This window comes from Tyto alba, unplaced genomic scaffold (assembly GCF_018691265.1).
Source record: "Tyto alba isolate M040663 unplaced genomic scaffold, T.alba_DEE_v4.0 Super-Scaffold_30, whole genome shotgun sequence".
Taxonomy (NCBI): domain Eukaryota; kingdom Metazoa; phylum Chordata; class Aves; order Strigiformes; family Tytonidae; genus Tyto; species Tyto alba.
In genome coordinates, this window is record NW_024881305.1 from 7,508,832 (window position 1) to 7,522,382 (window position 13,551).

The window sequence follows — 13,551 nt, forward strand, 5'->3', positions numbered from 1 at the left end:
TGGGGAAATGGCTGGGACAGTGGGGAAAAAGGATCATGTCTGCTTCATTGCAGGGTGTTTGTTGTGCCTGTCAGTATCAAATCTCAGGGCCAAAAGATTTCACTGAGTTGTTTTTTTTAAAAAATCTATTTACTTACTGATAACATTATTTCCAAAGGCTCTAAATGACAAGAGGCAAAGACACAGAGCCATTAGCACTGGCAATAAGTTGTTTACTTAGTAGGTCTGCTTAGATAATAGTCAAACATCTTCCCCACCGCTGCTCTCAGCCAGTAAAGTGCCCTCTACCATTACAGCAGAGTGCTGTCAAAGACAAGAGCTCCCATCGTGGGCAGCCCAGGTGTGCAGAGGGTGACGGCCCACAGCCCGCAGCACCCTGTCCTTGGGAGGTACGTGCTCCCAGGGTGCCAGGGGTCCCAACCCCAGACGTTGTCCAGACCCTCACGACTGCCCTGCCAGAGCCCTCCTGGCAAGGGTCACATTGCAAAAGTCATCTCTGCACATTATTACTAGAACTCAGGAACAAACAAGAATATTGTTTAGTTTAAAGGAAGAAGTAACTCATCAAGTGAATGAGGATATAGTTCTTCCACTGACTTTGATGAAGTTGTGTCAATTTACACCACCTACAAATGTGGCCCCCATAAATCACGTCTCAGACACATGCATCCAGAGAGCCTCCTCGGTGAAGCCTGTCGCTGTGCTCATCATACGTAAAGGCAAGAAAGAGAGAGTGCTCCTTGGAAGTACAGAGCAGGATAGCATCTCCAGGCCCAGCAGTGGCATTATTGATTAACTTTCTACAGAATTTAGTTTTCAACAACCAGCAGCAAATAAGATGGCCGGACACAATTACGTTCTGCTCAGACACTAGAAGAATACCAGGTCTGCGTGTATCTGGAAGACAATTAGATTGATTATAATTGGGCAGAAGACTCAATTGGTTTGACATGTCCACAGTCGCCCCATGAACCAGCAGCACACTGAGTATCAGATCACTTGCTATGAAAGGGAACTGAGAAACTGTAGTTAACAAAGATCAAACTGTAGCTCTGGACACCAAGTTAGGGAAAGAAAATTTCCAAATAACAAAGGAGTGTATTGAATGCTGAAAATACATTCTGTTTTCCAGAGGGAAGGAGAGCATTGCACAAGGGTGGTAAAACAAGGGACATACTGCAGCTTCAGCAGGAGACATGGACCACACGCAGCTCTTCTGCAGCCCCAGTCAGCTCTTTCAGTTGCCTACTGAAGGAATAATTGAGATGCCTTAGTATTACTAACCTTGGCATCCCTTGTCTTTCCCGCATTAAATACTGTTCCTTAACCCATTCAGGGTAGTTACAGCCCTTCCTTTCCATTAGATGCAGGGCAGCAGGAAAAGAGATGAAGACGGTGAAAATCCAGTACACACCATGGTCATTATTGACACACAGTGTTCCAGCACAGCTGTGCCTGAGCTCAAAGAAGTCTGAACATATCCAGCATCTGCTGCATGGCCTGATTTGGAGCAAAAGTCCAGGGCTAGGATCAATGTCAGACTCGGATCTCACCTAGTGCTCAACTCTTTGTTCATCATCAAAAACACACAAGCTCAAGAGACAGAATTAGATGGAGGGCCAGAGCACAGGGCTCGTGTCTACAGGTGATGCTCAGACCTTTCCTCTTCAGGACCACACAGTAAGACTACGGTGGTGGCGCTGGTTACTAGCTTGGTTACTTGCTCTGCTTATGAAAAGGACCCTGAGACAAAACTTTTAGCAACAAAAAATTACTGAGGACTGTCTCCTTCCTGGACAGGTTTCAGCAGTGCAGGGAGCACCCAGAGCCCATGCTACATGCCTGATTTAGATGAAAAGCCCACTGTTCTTTGTGATTGGCACCAATAGTGCTCAAAGCAATTGCTAGAGACAAGGAAAAAGCAAAGCTGATTACCATTGCAGTAGTTCCTGCTTGCTGAAAGCTTCCCTGTCCCCCCCATGCCTTGCAGTTGCAGAGATGAAGAGGGGACAGGTGAGGCAGGTCACCAGCTGAGGCTGTTCTCATGCATGTCCTCCCCAGCAGGCATGGCTCACCGAGTTTCCCCATGGCAGGAGGCAGGGGCATTGCTGCTGCTGCCAGCTCTGCCCAGCGCAACGTGACAGCATCGCCTTCGGCTCTCTGCTCGCACATCCAGGCAGTGAGCACAGCACTCTGTTAAGGCTAAAGATGGAGAGAGGTATTAATGAGTTTAAAGTCCCCAGGTTACCACATTCCACTGAAACATGGACGCTGACCCTGGGGTATACGTAGCACGTACAGATCTCAGCACACCACCCATACCTCACTCCCAGCAAACGACAGGTCCTCAGCAGGTACCTCTCACACCTGCAGAAATAAAAGTCAGCCTTGCTTGAGAATTTCTTGCCAAGACAAAACTATCTGCTCACTCAGAGACCAGCGTGTAGACAACTGTGTTAATAGCACCATCTGGTGACACATTCCATATAAGAGATTTTAAAGAAGGACCAGTTAATTTACAAATTCTTAGCAGAATTATGTGTAACTTACAGTTTGCAATCTCTGCTTTCACGCAGGGTGTGTGTCTGACTACAGAAGGCTGATTATTCACAGGTCGCCTTATGTTCCCTAACACAGTTGCTGCAGGTCTCTGAATTACATGCACCTTCCCTGTTGTGTTGAGCTGATTAAATCTCAGATGGGCAGATAATTTGTCTTTATTTAGAAAGCAGAATTCATCCTTGAGCATGGTCCCTATAGCATGCTGTCAGAAGGATGTGTTGCTGCAACCTCTCCTTCATTTGAAAACATGCTAGGGCCAATAGAGCAGATAAATTATTTACATTTGGGATTGCCTGAAGGCAGATGACCTCCAAGAGGAAGAGAGACTTAAGTTCTGCATTTGTGTCTTGTCCTGCAGTCAACTGCAAAGCCACTGCTCAGATCCATAGCACAAACTCCATAGCTGTGCCCAGTAAGAGCTGCAGAACTGCACTGAACATGTCTCCAAGCACAATTTCAAACGAATGGGGTTTTCAGCCACTTTCAGAGCTGACTCTTTCCTGACAGGAGAGTGGCCTGAAACAGATACAGGCTGCCATGCAGATCCCAGTGTTGAATTCAGAGCTCCAGCACACCCTAATGCCATATCCCAGCCCCATATTCCCTGCAGTGGTGGAAATATTCAAAGGACTTGATTTCTAAACACTTCTAGTTGCCAGAGCTGTGACAGACGGGATTGCTTTCTACCCACCAGCTACATAAAGTTTGATGAGTAACTCTTCTACCATGAAAAGGCTCTTGTGTTTATCTCTGATATGACATATGAGATTAAAAAATATACTCTCGATGAGCCAGTGGCTCTACAGGTTTAGTTAAGGAAACGACTGCATCCAAACAAGCCTCAGTACTCTTTAGCTGGCTGCCCTCCGGCAGTGCAGGTGAATCCCATTCCTGGCCGGGGGAGTGCAGGGTCTGAGCTGCGGATGAGAGCAGCAAGCTCTTCTCGAGAGCAACGCTGTGGGTTTCACTGGAGACACACGAGGCAAAAAGGGCTGTCAGTAGATGAAGAACATCACTGTCAGGATGAAGCAACAGATACACCAGTGACTCCTGAGGACATCACTGCACCCCATAATGTACCCTTGCTTGTTCCTTGGTGGGGAGTCTTAACCAGGCATCCATCAACCTCAGCTGATGGGACCCAGCACTATGTTTTGTGAGTCTTGTGTCAGCTGCTAATTAAAGCTAAGTGCTAAACATGCTCATCTCTCTGGTGCGTTAACAAAAGGAGCAGGAATTTATATCCCCAGTTTTAATCCACACTCATTTAGTAAACATTATCCTAGTTCCTAAGCATTAAATCACATGAAGATCACCAAGCACTTACCTGCAATGGTAGCTCATGGAATGCACTGGAAGGTAATTTCACAAAGAGCAATTCTACTTAGTTCAGCGTGCTTTGCTCCACTAACACAGAGTAAAGGACACAAGAACAGTATGAAATGCAAGTCAGCCCCTGTATGCATATTCAGGCACTGAAGTGATCCAAAGAGCTCACACAGTGAAGTGGATTAACAAGAAGAGGAAAGGCCAGTGAAGATAAAGGTTTATAATCTCAACCCTCGGAGAAAGATGGCAGTAATTCCAAAATCACATACTTGTCTACAGAGATATAGATGTGAATTCTACAGTGGCAACAGATGGTAAAACAGTTTAGCAGCATAGTTTCTAACTCTTTGTAGAATTTCAGGATGGAAAGAGGAGATTAAGATATGCCCCACTGAGGGGGAGAAATAAAAAATTGGCAACAGAATTGTAGCACTTTGTGAAGCAGTGAACAGCTCAGTGTCATTGGAGCAAGGCAGGAGAAATTTAGCTAGGACACAAAGGGAAAAAAACCAAGCAAGCCTACTGAGGGAATCCAGGGGATTGAGTTAAGTCGGAGGTGCTGAAAATGACAGATCACAGTCCAGCCCCAAAGGCAGCCAACATGAACGGCACAGAAAGAGACGGAGCAGATGGGCCGTATGAAGCTGGAGCAGATGGACTGGCAAGGCCGAGATCGTCTGGACACAGTGAGGCAGTGCTGCAGTGCCTGGCAAAAAGAAATTCAACATCCACGCAGAGAACTCCTCCTTGTTCCTCTGCCAGCAGAGCACCGAACTCCAGCTCTAGAGGAATCAGAAGGGTCAGCAGGGCATCCGGCCACCCGTTTGTGTCAAGCACATGCAGAGCAAGCATCACCTCACACAGGCAGTATTTGATCTAGCAGCGAAGTCCATCTGAAGTGCAATGGTTTAGGTTCAAACCATCTGTTCCTTTGCTGCAGACTGCAAAAGGCAAGCAAGCGCATTCAAGGGCTCATTATAAATGCAGGTGCTCTAAATCTTAGCAGGAAAAACCGTGTACTTTAGTGAAGTTAACAGAACCTTTTCCTAGAAGACAGCTCTTACCATGGAGATTCTGTGATGCTAAGCCACCACAAGCACTTAAAGAACAAAGGGGAAGTGAAAATCCATCTCCTTTGTGAGCCACAGCCTGCAGTTAGTTCTCCGATATATAACAGACATGCTTGGATCAGCAACTTCACCAACTGCAAAGGTTATGAAAGTACAAACATACCTTCAGGATGGTTGGTATTTCAGTTTGCTAGACCTCTCTCTCATTGCTTGCAGAATTACTCAGAGGTAATTTTAGCTTATGTACACGCTCACTTTACATTCTTCTTGCAGGACTGCATGGTCAGCTAGAGTACAATTGATACTGATGCCTGGAGGGACCTGGAATCAGTCTGACTCCTGTTAAAACAAACCAGACTAGTTCCTACTTCAAATCGTACAGCTGTAGTTGAACTGGGCCATATCCCGAGATATGTGAGCTAGATCCTGCCTTTAGCTCTGGTATGGTAACACGAGGCTGCTCCAGTAGCAATGTCAGCACAAGAAATGGGAGGAGGGAGAAGCTCAAGGCATACACACTAAACTGCAGTTAAAAAGTGAATAAACATAACAGCAGCACATGTGCTCGGCTTTTTCACTGCATGTAAACAGTATTAAAGCTGCAGGAGCAATCTCTTCCTCTTCCCTTACAAAGCCTACCAACCTTACTTCCTAGCACCATGACCTTACCTCCACCATGACGACAGTGTGAGCAGCACCATACAAGCTACAGATGTAACATTAACAAGTTACAGAGCAATCAAGTTCAGCTCCCTTTCCATTTTTCCCATGCTTTCTAGCGGGCGGGGGGGCGCGGGGATCAGCACCTCAGCCACCCCGCTACAGACTGCTCTCAGGTCTCCCGGGCCGTTGGAAAGCATCCCAGCTCCAGAACTGACCGCGCGTGAGCTGCACACCTCAGAACTGTCTCCTCCAAGGCTGCACCGAAGTTCAGGATGACAGCAGCCCCAAAAACCCTAGAGAAAGCCTTAAAACACTTGTATGTCGTGTACCAGGTGTAGATAAACGTGACAAATTTTTTTATGGAAAAGGAAGTGCAGAGTGGTGAAATCACAGCATCTCCAACCCAAACTGAATCAAGTTTAGACTTCAGTATTTTCTGTCTTGGAGCTACCGATTGCTGCAGATTATGCAGCCTCAGGTGGTCACACTTGAACTGCTACGGATAAAATTTCATCAAGGTGCTTCCACACTGCAAGTATCAGAAAAGCCTTTTGCCAGACATGAACTAGTATCTAATGACCTAATGCAGATGTGCAAAAAAGAAACTCAAAGTGAAAGAGTCATCTTTCTAATTTAATAGAAGTACCCAAAACAAAATGGTTTTCAAACAATGCTTCAAACTGATCTAATACAACTTCTACAGCACATTTCAGAGCACTTAACAAGAAATATTTACAAGCAGCTAATGTATTAAATAACCATGTAAAGAAAAACTTTTTTTTTATTACACACCAGCAAAAAACACAGTAACAGAACAATTAGAAACAGTAACCTTGTTTAAAAAAAGTTAAATATGATTATTCAGATAATACAATACCACAGAAACAGCACTTTTTTGAAGAATCGTATTAAAAGATGAGCGAAGTTCACTATGTGCAAAAAAGAATCAGTCCAACTACTGGAAGCAAGAAATAATTGAAGAATCAAAGAATGTCATGAATTTAACCCTTCCATGAGTACGTTTACATGTAAAACAGGTTTTCAACCGCACAAATTTTTATAGGCTTATATACATGTTTCATGGTGTTCTGAACCTAAGAAATACCCCCATTTGCAGGCCATTAGCAGACATGCACTTCTTTTCCTTAAATGTAGCTCACTCTAGTGTCAACGCTGCAACAAGTCAGAATTATAAAATATTTTAGTAACTATCCTTGTAGAAATTCAATAAATTCTAAAGAAAGCAGCCTTGAGCTGTCAGATCACTCAATAGAAAAGGCCAAAACTGCATTTCATACATTGAATAGTTCACTCATAATAAAGATACCCAAATTAACTGCAATTTTTGAAAACTAATTCAATTCGGATACATTAGAAAGCATATAAAGTAGGATCCCCATATGCAAACACAGGAACTAGATGGAAGAGTTACTGTACACGCACTTTGAGAAAAATAAAAGAAATCACCATATCTGAAGATACAATGCATATGTTCAATCTGAAATATGTCTATGTAAACTGTGGCATATATTTTTTTTTTTTTAAAAAAGTACCTCCATTATTTACTCAAACACCTACTTTTTAAAAAAATATTTAACTTTCCCCAATTTTTAAAATAAAATGCCACACTATATTGACAATAACTCCTGCACACTTTGTTTTTAAAAGCTAGACTTGGTGATATGCATACAAACTTTCCTATAAAATCACTATCCAAAGGAAAGGATTCCTGCCATGCTAATAGGCAACAGACAAAGCAGTTTTATTGCTTTTTCCAAGGAAGAGAGTAATTAAAACAAGAAAAAGCCAACTTCCAGTACATCATACACACAGCTTTAAAATACTGTTGCCATTACCTACACTTTTAGAGGTCAACCAATAAACTAGGTTATACAACAGAATGATAAATTTGGGCTAATTTTAAGGACTTCTGTTCCAGTGGCTTGCAGAAATGTTTATGAAACATTTCAATGATCCAGTGTTGTGTGTTGACACAGCCGAATGTCACAAGTAACAGCAATAGTGACATTCCACACGAAAAAACCCAACCTCTCTACACCTGACAGCATTTCTATTTCCAAAAGTTTGGGGAACATCCTTTTTTTGGATAGCAACTCTGCCTTGCTATGCTATAGGCCTCTTAATTCCGGGGCACAGTTAAACAAAAGATCTGAACCTATTCAGCTGGTTAAATTATCACTAATCACTAGTAATTACATGGCAGGATACCTGCTGAGGTAATTGAGAAGTCCACAAGTAGCATACTGTACACTTTTCACTCTTATTTCAAAAGCAAGTTGCCTTTTACTTCTTTGGATTAACTTAAACTTCAGGGTCATTTACAACAAAAATTGAGACATAAATGTTTTGTTTTTACAAGTGTCTTAAACAAGAGCATATAGTTACATCAAGTGCCAGACTACTTCTTGCTATCGTGTTGGAACACTGCAGTTATGCAGCCAAAGGAACTGGCAAGCAGAGCGTGCCCACCACACCTTTTATCTGCTAGAAATGTTACTGATGTAAGCTATGCTCTAATTCCCAAGCTAAGACACACTGCCACTTGCACATATTGCACACACATCATCTGGCATAGAGATGCTCAGAGTAACACAGCAGCCTGTTAATACAGACTCTGTTAATTTGCCCTTGAACAAGTGACATACAGTATGGCACCCAGAAGTTGTTTTTACTGAGCAAACCCTCACCAGTTCTACGATGAACATACTATAGGATCAAGAAATGCATTAGCAAAGCTTATCAAATATTTTTTTAATAGACCTAGCTAATTTCAAAATAATCATTGAATTGTTGCACTGGGAGTTCCAAAATGAAGGGGCAGGGGGGAAGTTGCTTTGTTTCTTTTATACAAAAAAACCCAAATGCTTGATTTCTTGCACATAAGTCAAAATCCCACTAAAGACGCTACTGAGCACTGATGAGCTGAGTGGAAGGACCAATTCTAGAAGCTCGGTGGGTTATGTGCAAGAGTAGAGCTTGAACTCTTACCAAGGTCAAAGCTTAGCAACACTTGCGGTGCGCAGGTGAACTAGCGGAACACAGGCTAAGTCACCAACCTGCAAAGCCTGACAACGCTTCTGCCCTGTCACAGGGAGTGAACCAGTGGCAGAGGCTGCCTCCCCACGCCCAGACCTCTGCCCCCGGGCCTGGCCAGAAGCCAGATGGCTCCGTTCCTGCAGCAGCCGGGGAGCAGGCGCTGGCCCTGGGCCGCGGCTCCGTCCTTCCCCCGCGCTGTGACACGGCCCCGGATGCCACCAGGCTTGTCCGAGGCGCCCGTTCAGGCAGTGGGCACCTGCAGTACCTGAATCCACGTCTGATGCCTTACAAAGTGAACAGTTAAAAAGTTGAGGCCTGAAGGTACAGAAGCTAGAGTGCTTAAGAGCCACAAAAACAGAAACCCCAATTGAAGAGAATTCACAAAATCTTATTTTCATGATAATTTTAATAGTATTCCTTTGCAAAATGAAGCCGAGAAACTAGAAACACATAAATAGGCAATACACAGAGCCATTAAATGATCCCTTGTTGCTATTAGTGCCCTATTCACACACATCATCCTTTCTAGGGGCAGTTTTTGCTATTTGTCAATTTAGTATGCTTAAGTAGAATTACTCTTCCTTTCACATATGAACTGGTAAAAAATAATTTTAAACTGGCACTATGCTAGTACCTGAGAAATAAATAAACAGTTTGAGTTTTAAGTGTAACATTTGCGTAACCTAAAGAAGTGAGCTTGAAGTTACAAATACCTTCAGTCCCCTCATTTACTGTAGGAGAGGTATAGTCACAATGTACATATACTTTGTTCTTATACAAAGAAATCAAATCTTAAGTGATTTGCATAAAAATTGCTGAGAGCATATCTCAATTTGATACACTGTGCTAAAATATTTATCTTTACCATTATGGTAAAGCATATACAATGTCACAGGAATTGCTCATGCTGAGTATACCAAAGTGCCAGTGATTTACCATAAAACTGTTGTATTCACACAAAAATCTTATGGCAAATTTATAGTCTGTCAACTTGACCTCATCCGATTACATGACTTCTTCATCCTACTTTAACAAGATCTATAGGAAGGCCAGAAATTACATTTATTATTTCTAGTATTGATTTCTGTCAGTAAAGGAAACAACTGTTCGAACTATAATGACTTTGTGATGACCTCATTTCTCACCAGAAATGCTGGAATGAAGGCAGTGTGCAATGGGAAGGCTCTGCAGAGGTGCCTGCCACAGGGCTTATGGAAATAGGGAAATTCTTCTGTTTTCAGCATTTGACCAGAAACCACTCAAAGCCAAATCCTGGTCTGTGCAAGTGCTTTGTTCAATGGATGGACAAGTAACCCAATCTCAACAGATTTATTCCAATCTTTCTAGACATTTCACTCATAAGCTGCTTCTGAAGAAAGTTCTGAGTAGTACTCTAATAAAAATAAGACAGAACCTCAAAATGAATGCAATGTTAGAAATAGCATATATTACAAATCTTTTCTTGATAGGAACAATTAATAAGAATACATATTAGCTTAAAAACAGTTCAGCAAATGTTGCTGATCTGCAAGAAATCTCAATTCACTATTTACAAATAAGACAAAGTGAATACAGGAAATTTTACACATTTGGTAGTTAACAGGTTATTGTTTGCCGAGTGGTCTATTAGAAACTGATATTTAGGAAGACTGGAAAAACACCCCAACCAGTTATTACCTCTTCAGTCTATACTTTGAGTACAGAAAATGAGACAATGAATACTGGAGATAACATTCTGCTTCATTAGGGGGATCAGGGACAGATGACACAATCATCTAAGATTTCTGCCGTGAACACCATTAAAATGTTCTGTGTACAGGACTCGTAATAAATACACCTAGCCCTACTGAAAAGAGATCGTTGCCACCAGTTTAGTCTTCCATCTGTCAAGAACTCACACTCCTGCACTTGCCAAGTCAGAACAGTTTAATGATTCTTTTTTTCCTTTTGCTACACATAAAATGTAGTAAGGGAAGTAAAATTTAGATAATTGGATCAACATAGAGGATCAGTTATTCACAATACTGCTTAAATGAGATGATAAAAGCAATGACCAACACGAACTTAAGTTCACATAAAGAAGGGATTTCAGGAACACTGCTTACAGTTTACACTGCAGTCCAGCCTGGATGCAAGATACAGGAACTGTATTGGTCCAGTCCTGCAGAATGTTTTACTAAGCAGTCTTATCTGTACATGGAACATCTCTTATCAAATCTGCTTCTCTTCAACATTCATCCACCTCTATCTATGAGACCAGGATGAGTGTGTCCCCTCCATCAGGAAAAGAAAGACTACAGCAAATAAGCAAGGGAAAAAAACAAAAAACAAAACAAAATAAAACCACACCAAAAATGTACAATACTTTTTTTTTTTTTTTCCCCTTTTGATGAGAATGCTTTTCTGTACAAGTGTTTTTTTTTTAATCTAATACTGTTTAGAAAGCTGTCAGCTTCTTCAAGATGGCCACTGTAGGCATGATAATATTCCAGAAACACTTAAATAACAGTTTTTACAATAAATTTTAGGTCCGTATCATTAGATTACTTTATATGCACTGGTCTCTCATCTGATTTTAGGCGTTTTCTACGCGGCTGTATAAAATCTTCATCGGAATCCTCAGTTATTTCACCATCATCCTCTTCCTGCTCAAATTCAGGCAAAGGCTGGAAGGTCCTGTCTGGGTAGATCTCTGTAAGTTTATCTTCAAAGTATAATGCAACTGCCTTCCCTGCCTGCGCTACTTCTGAATCAGCCTGTAAATAAAAGAAGACAGGAATATTCACCTGTTGGAAATGCACATCCCTTCACCAAGTGTGCATGGTCTGAAACGCTTACCTTCAAATTAATCTCTTGTGTTTCTGCATAAACTTGAACAACTTTCATCATCTAAAAAGGATACCAGAGTCAAAAAAAAGGAAATTATAATCCTTTCTAAAGTTACGAGATTGCATAGGATTGGATGACTAAAGACAGCCATAACAACAAAACAGTTTGTTATGGACTACACCTCTTTTGTTCTCAAACTTAGTGGAAGCAGGTTTTAAACAATCTTAGGATGGTGACATGAGGTAAATAAAACTTCAACAAAACACATAACTTCTGTACAAATAAGTGTCTCCCAGTCATTTTCAAAACTGCGCTCTACTCAGGACTGCTTTCTTCATTATAAATTTTAGTTGCCTGAACATCACTGTGGAAAAGTCTCACTTTGGAGACAAGTGCTCCATGAAGCCACTTTCTTGGGGATCTCACCCCACTTTGATTTCTATTTTTTAAAAGCGTATGGCTTAGAGGCACTAGATATGATACTATTATGAGAGGTCAGGGAGACTCATCTTATCCCAGGAGCCAGCATTTCAAACAGCAAGACAGTCCAAAACACCTTTAAAAAAACCAGACAAACAAAAACCCCCCAAAAAAACCCCAAACCAAAACAAAAACCACATCCATCAGTCCTTGCTCCCTTGTTTTACTCTTGTCCCTAAGAGCTGCAGCATGTTTTCCTCTACAGTAGATGCTTCATTAATTCCCTTGATTGAGAAGTTCACATAATTGCAACTTCTTCCACAGTGCTCATTAACCTCCACCTAATACAGAGACATAAGGGAGTCGGGGGTGTCAAAAGTCCCAAATGCTTGTGAGCATTTACAGCATTACATCATTAACCTTGATTTTTACTAGTATACTTGTGAAATAGTTGAGACTAATTGTAGGTTTCTGTACTTCCTTCAGTTTACTTCTTCACAGAGCCAGAAATGCAGCCCCAACACTGCAAAACTCAGATTACATTTTTAAAGAAAAATACTGTTTTATACATTTCTAAGATCAGGAGAAAGGCATTCCCTTCCATGCCTTCTCCCCCGTGTTTTTTGTCATCCTTGCTTTAAGGCATCTCAGAAATGAGGATGCCCTCTTATCTCAGCTCCTACTCTGTTTCAGCACAATACCAGATTTTTTTCTGATATTCAGCATAATTTTTCCATTGCTCCACCTAGTAAAAACACTTAGATAATTTATCTCCCCGAGACACATCTCACATGTAAGGTGTAAGTATTTCATTATCAGAGGGGTTCATTGCAGAGTAAGTCAACTTTCCACATTCATCAAAAATATGACTACATACAAAAGTTATCTACTGAAACTGATTTTTGTGAGAGCCCAGTTACCCATGAGCTAAAGCACTAAGCTTAATACTAATCATAATGAACACAGTGCTTTTCTGGATTCAGCCTGGAGGTACTAGAACCGGTAGAATACTGTTCAGAAAGGCACTTTTCCTCAGTAGAGGAAGTTTCCTCAATAGAGGTCTGCCATGTTTCATGAGTGTAAGAACAATTAACTGTGTAGCTTGAGACAGTTTTAAGGACTGCTTGATTGTCTTTATTACCACACTTTCTGAGCACTTCTACAATCTATTCTGTGTTCAGTAACAAGGTCACCCTGCTCCTCAGTCATATATCCGTACCAGTGAATGCACTTAACTTCCCTCAATGTAAGCCAAACCTCTCCGTTTAGCTACAACTGAGAAGTAGTTCTGTAATTACATTGGTTCGGTTCTGATTCAGCATCTGCTCCACTAGCAGAAGTTACGACTGGAAGCAGAGCCTTATAAATGAAGAAGCTGCACAACCATGTTGAAATAAATCTTAATCTAAAAAAACGTATACAGATTGGAAGTTAACATACTTCATTAAACCTTTCGCAGTTCTTGAAGATCAACCGGACATCTGCCACAAAATCCTCAGGAGTCTGGTAGTGTTGGGAATGCTTCTTCTGCAGTTTCTTTTTCACTGTAGATAAATCCATTGGCTTCTTTATAATTTTATAGTAGTTTGGTATCTGTAAAAAACAAACAGTGGTTTATCAC

At 41.6% G+C, this 13,551-nt stretch overlaps 1 protein-coding gene across 4 annotated transcripts in view; it reads right to left on the bottom strand.

Annotated features, from left to right (window-relative positions):
* Positions 1 to 6,236: 6,236 nt before the first annotated feature.
* Positions 6,237 to 13,551, bottom strand: part of TRIM33 (tripartite motif containing 33) — a 43,180-nt gene continuing 35,865 nt past the window's right edge. For 2 of the 4 annotated variants that reach the window (XM_042799997.1, XM_032987265.2), the window contains exons 18-20: positions 13,371 to 13,523; positions 11,520 to 11,570; positions 6,237 to 11,437 (exon numbers count right to left, since the gene is read on the bottom strand). In XM_042799997.1, the coding sequence (XP_042655931.1) occupies positions 11,225 to 11,437; positions 11,520 to 11,570; positions 13,371 to 13,523 (417 nt within the window). In that variant the 3' untranslated portion in view covers positions 6,237 to 11,224. Of the gene's footprint in view, positions 11,438 to 11,519; positions 12,272 to 13,370; positions 13,524 to 13,551 lie in introns of all 4 variants that reach the window. The other 2 variants (XR_006166003.1, XM_042799998.1) reach the window with 2 other exon arrangements.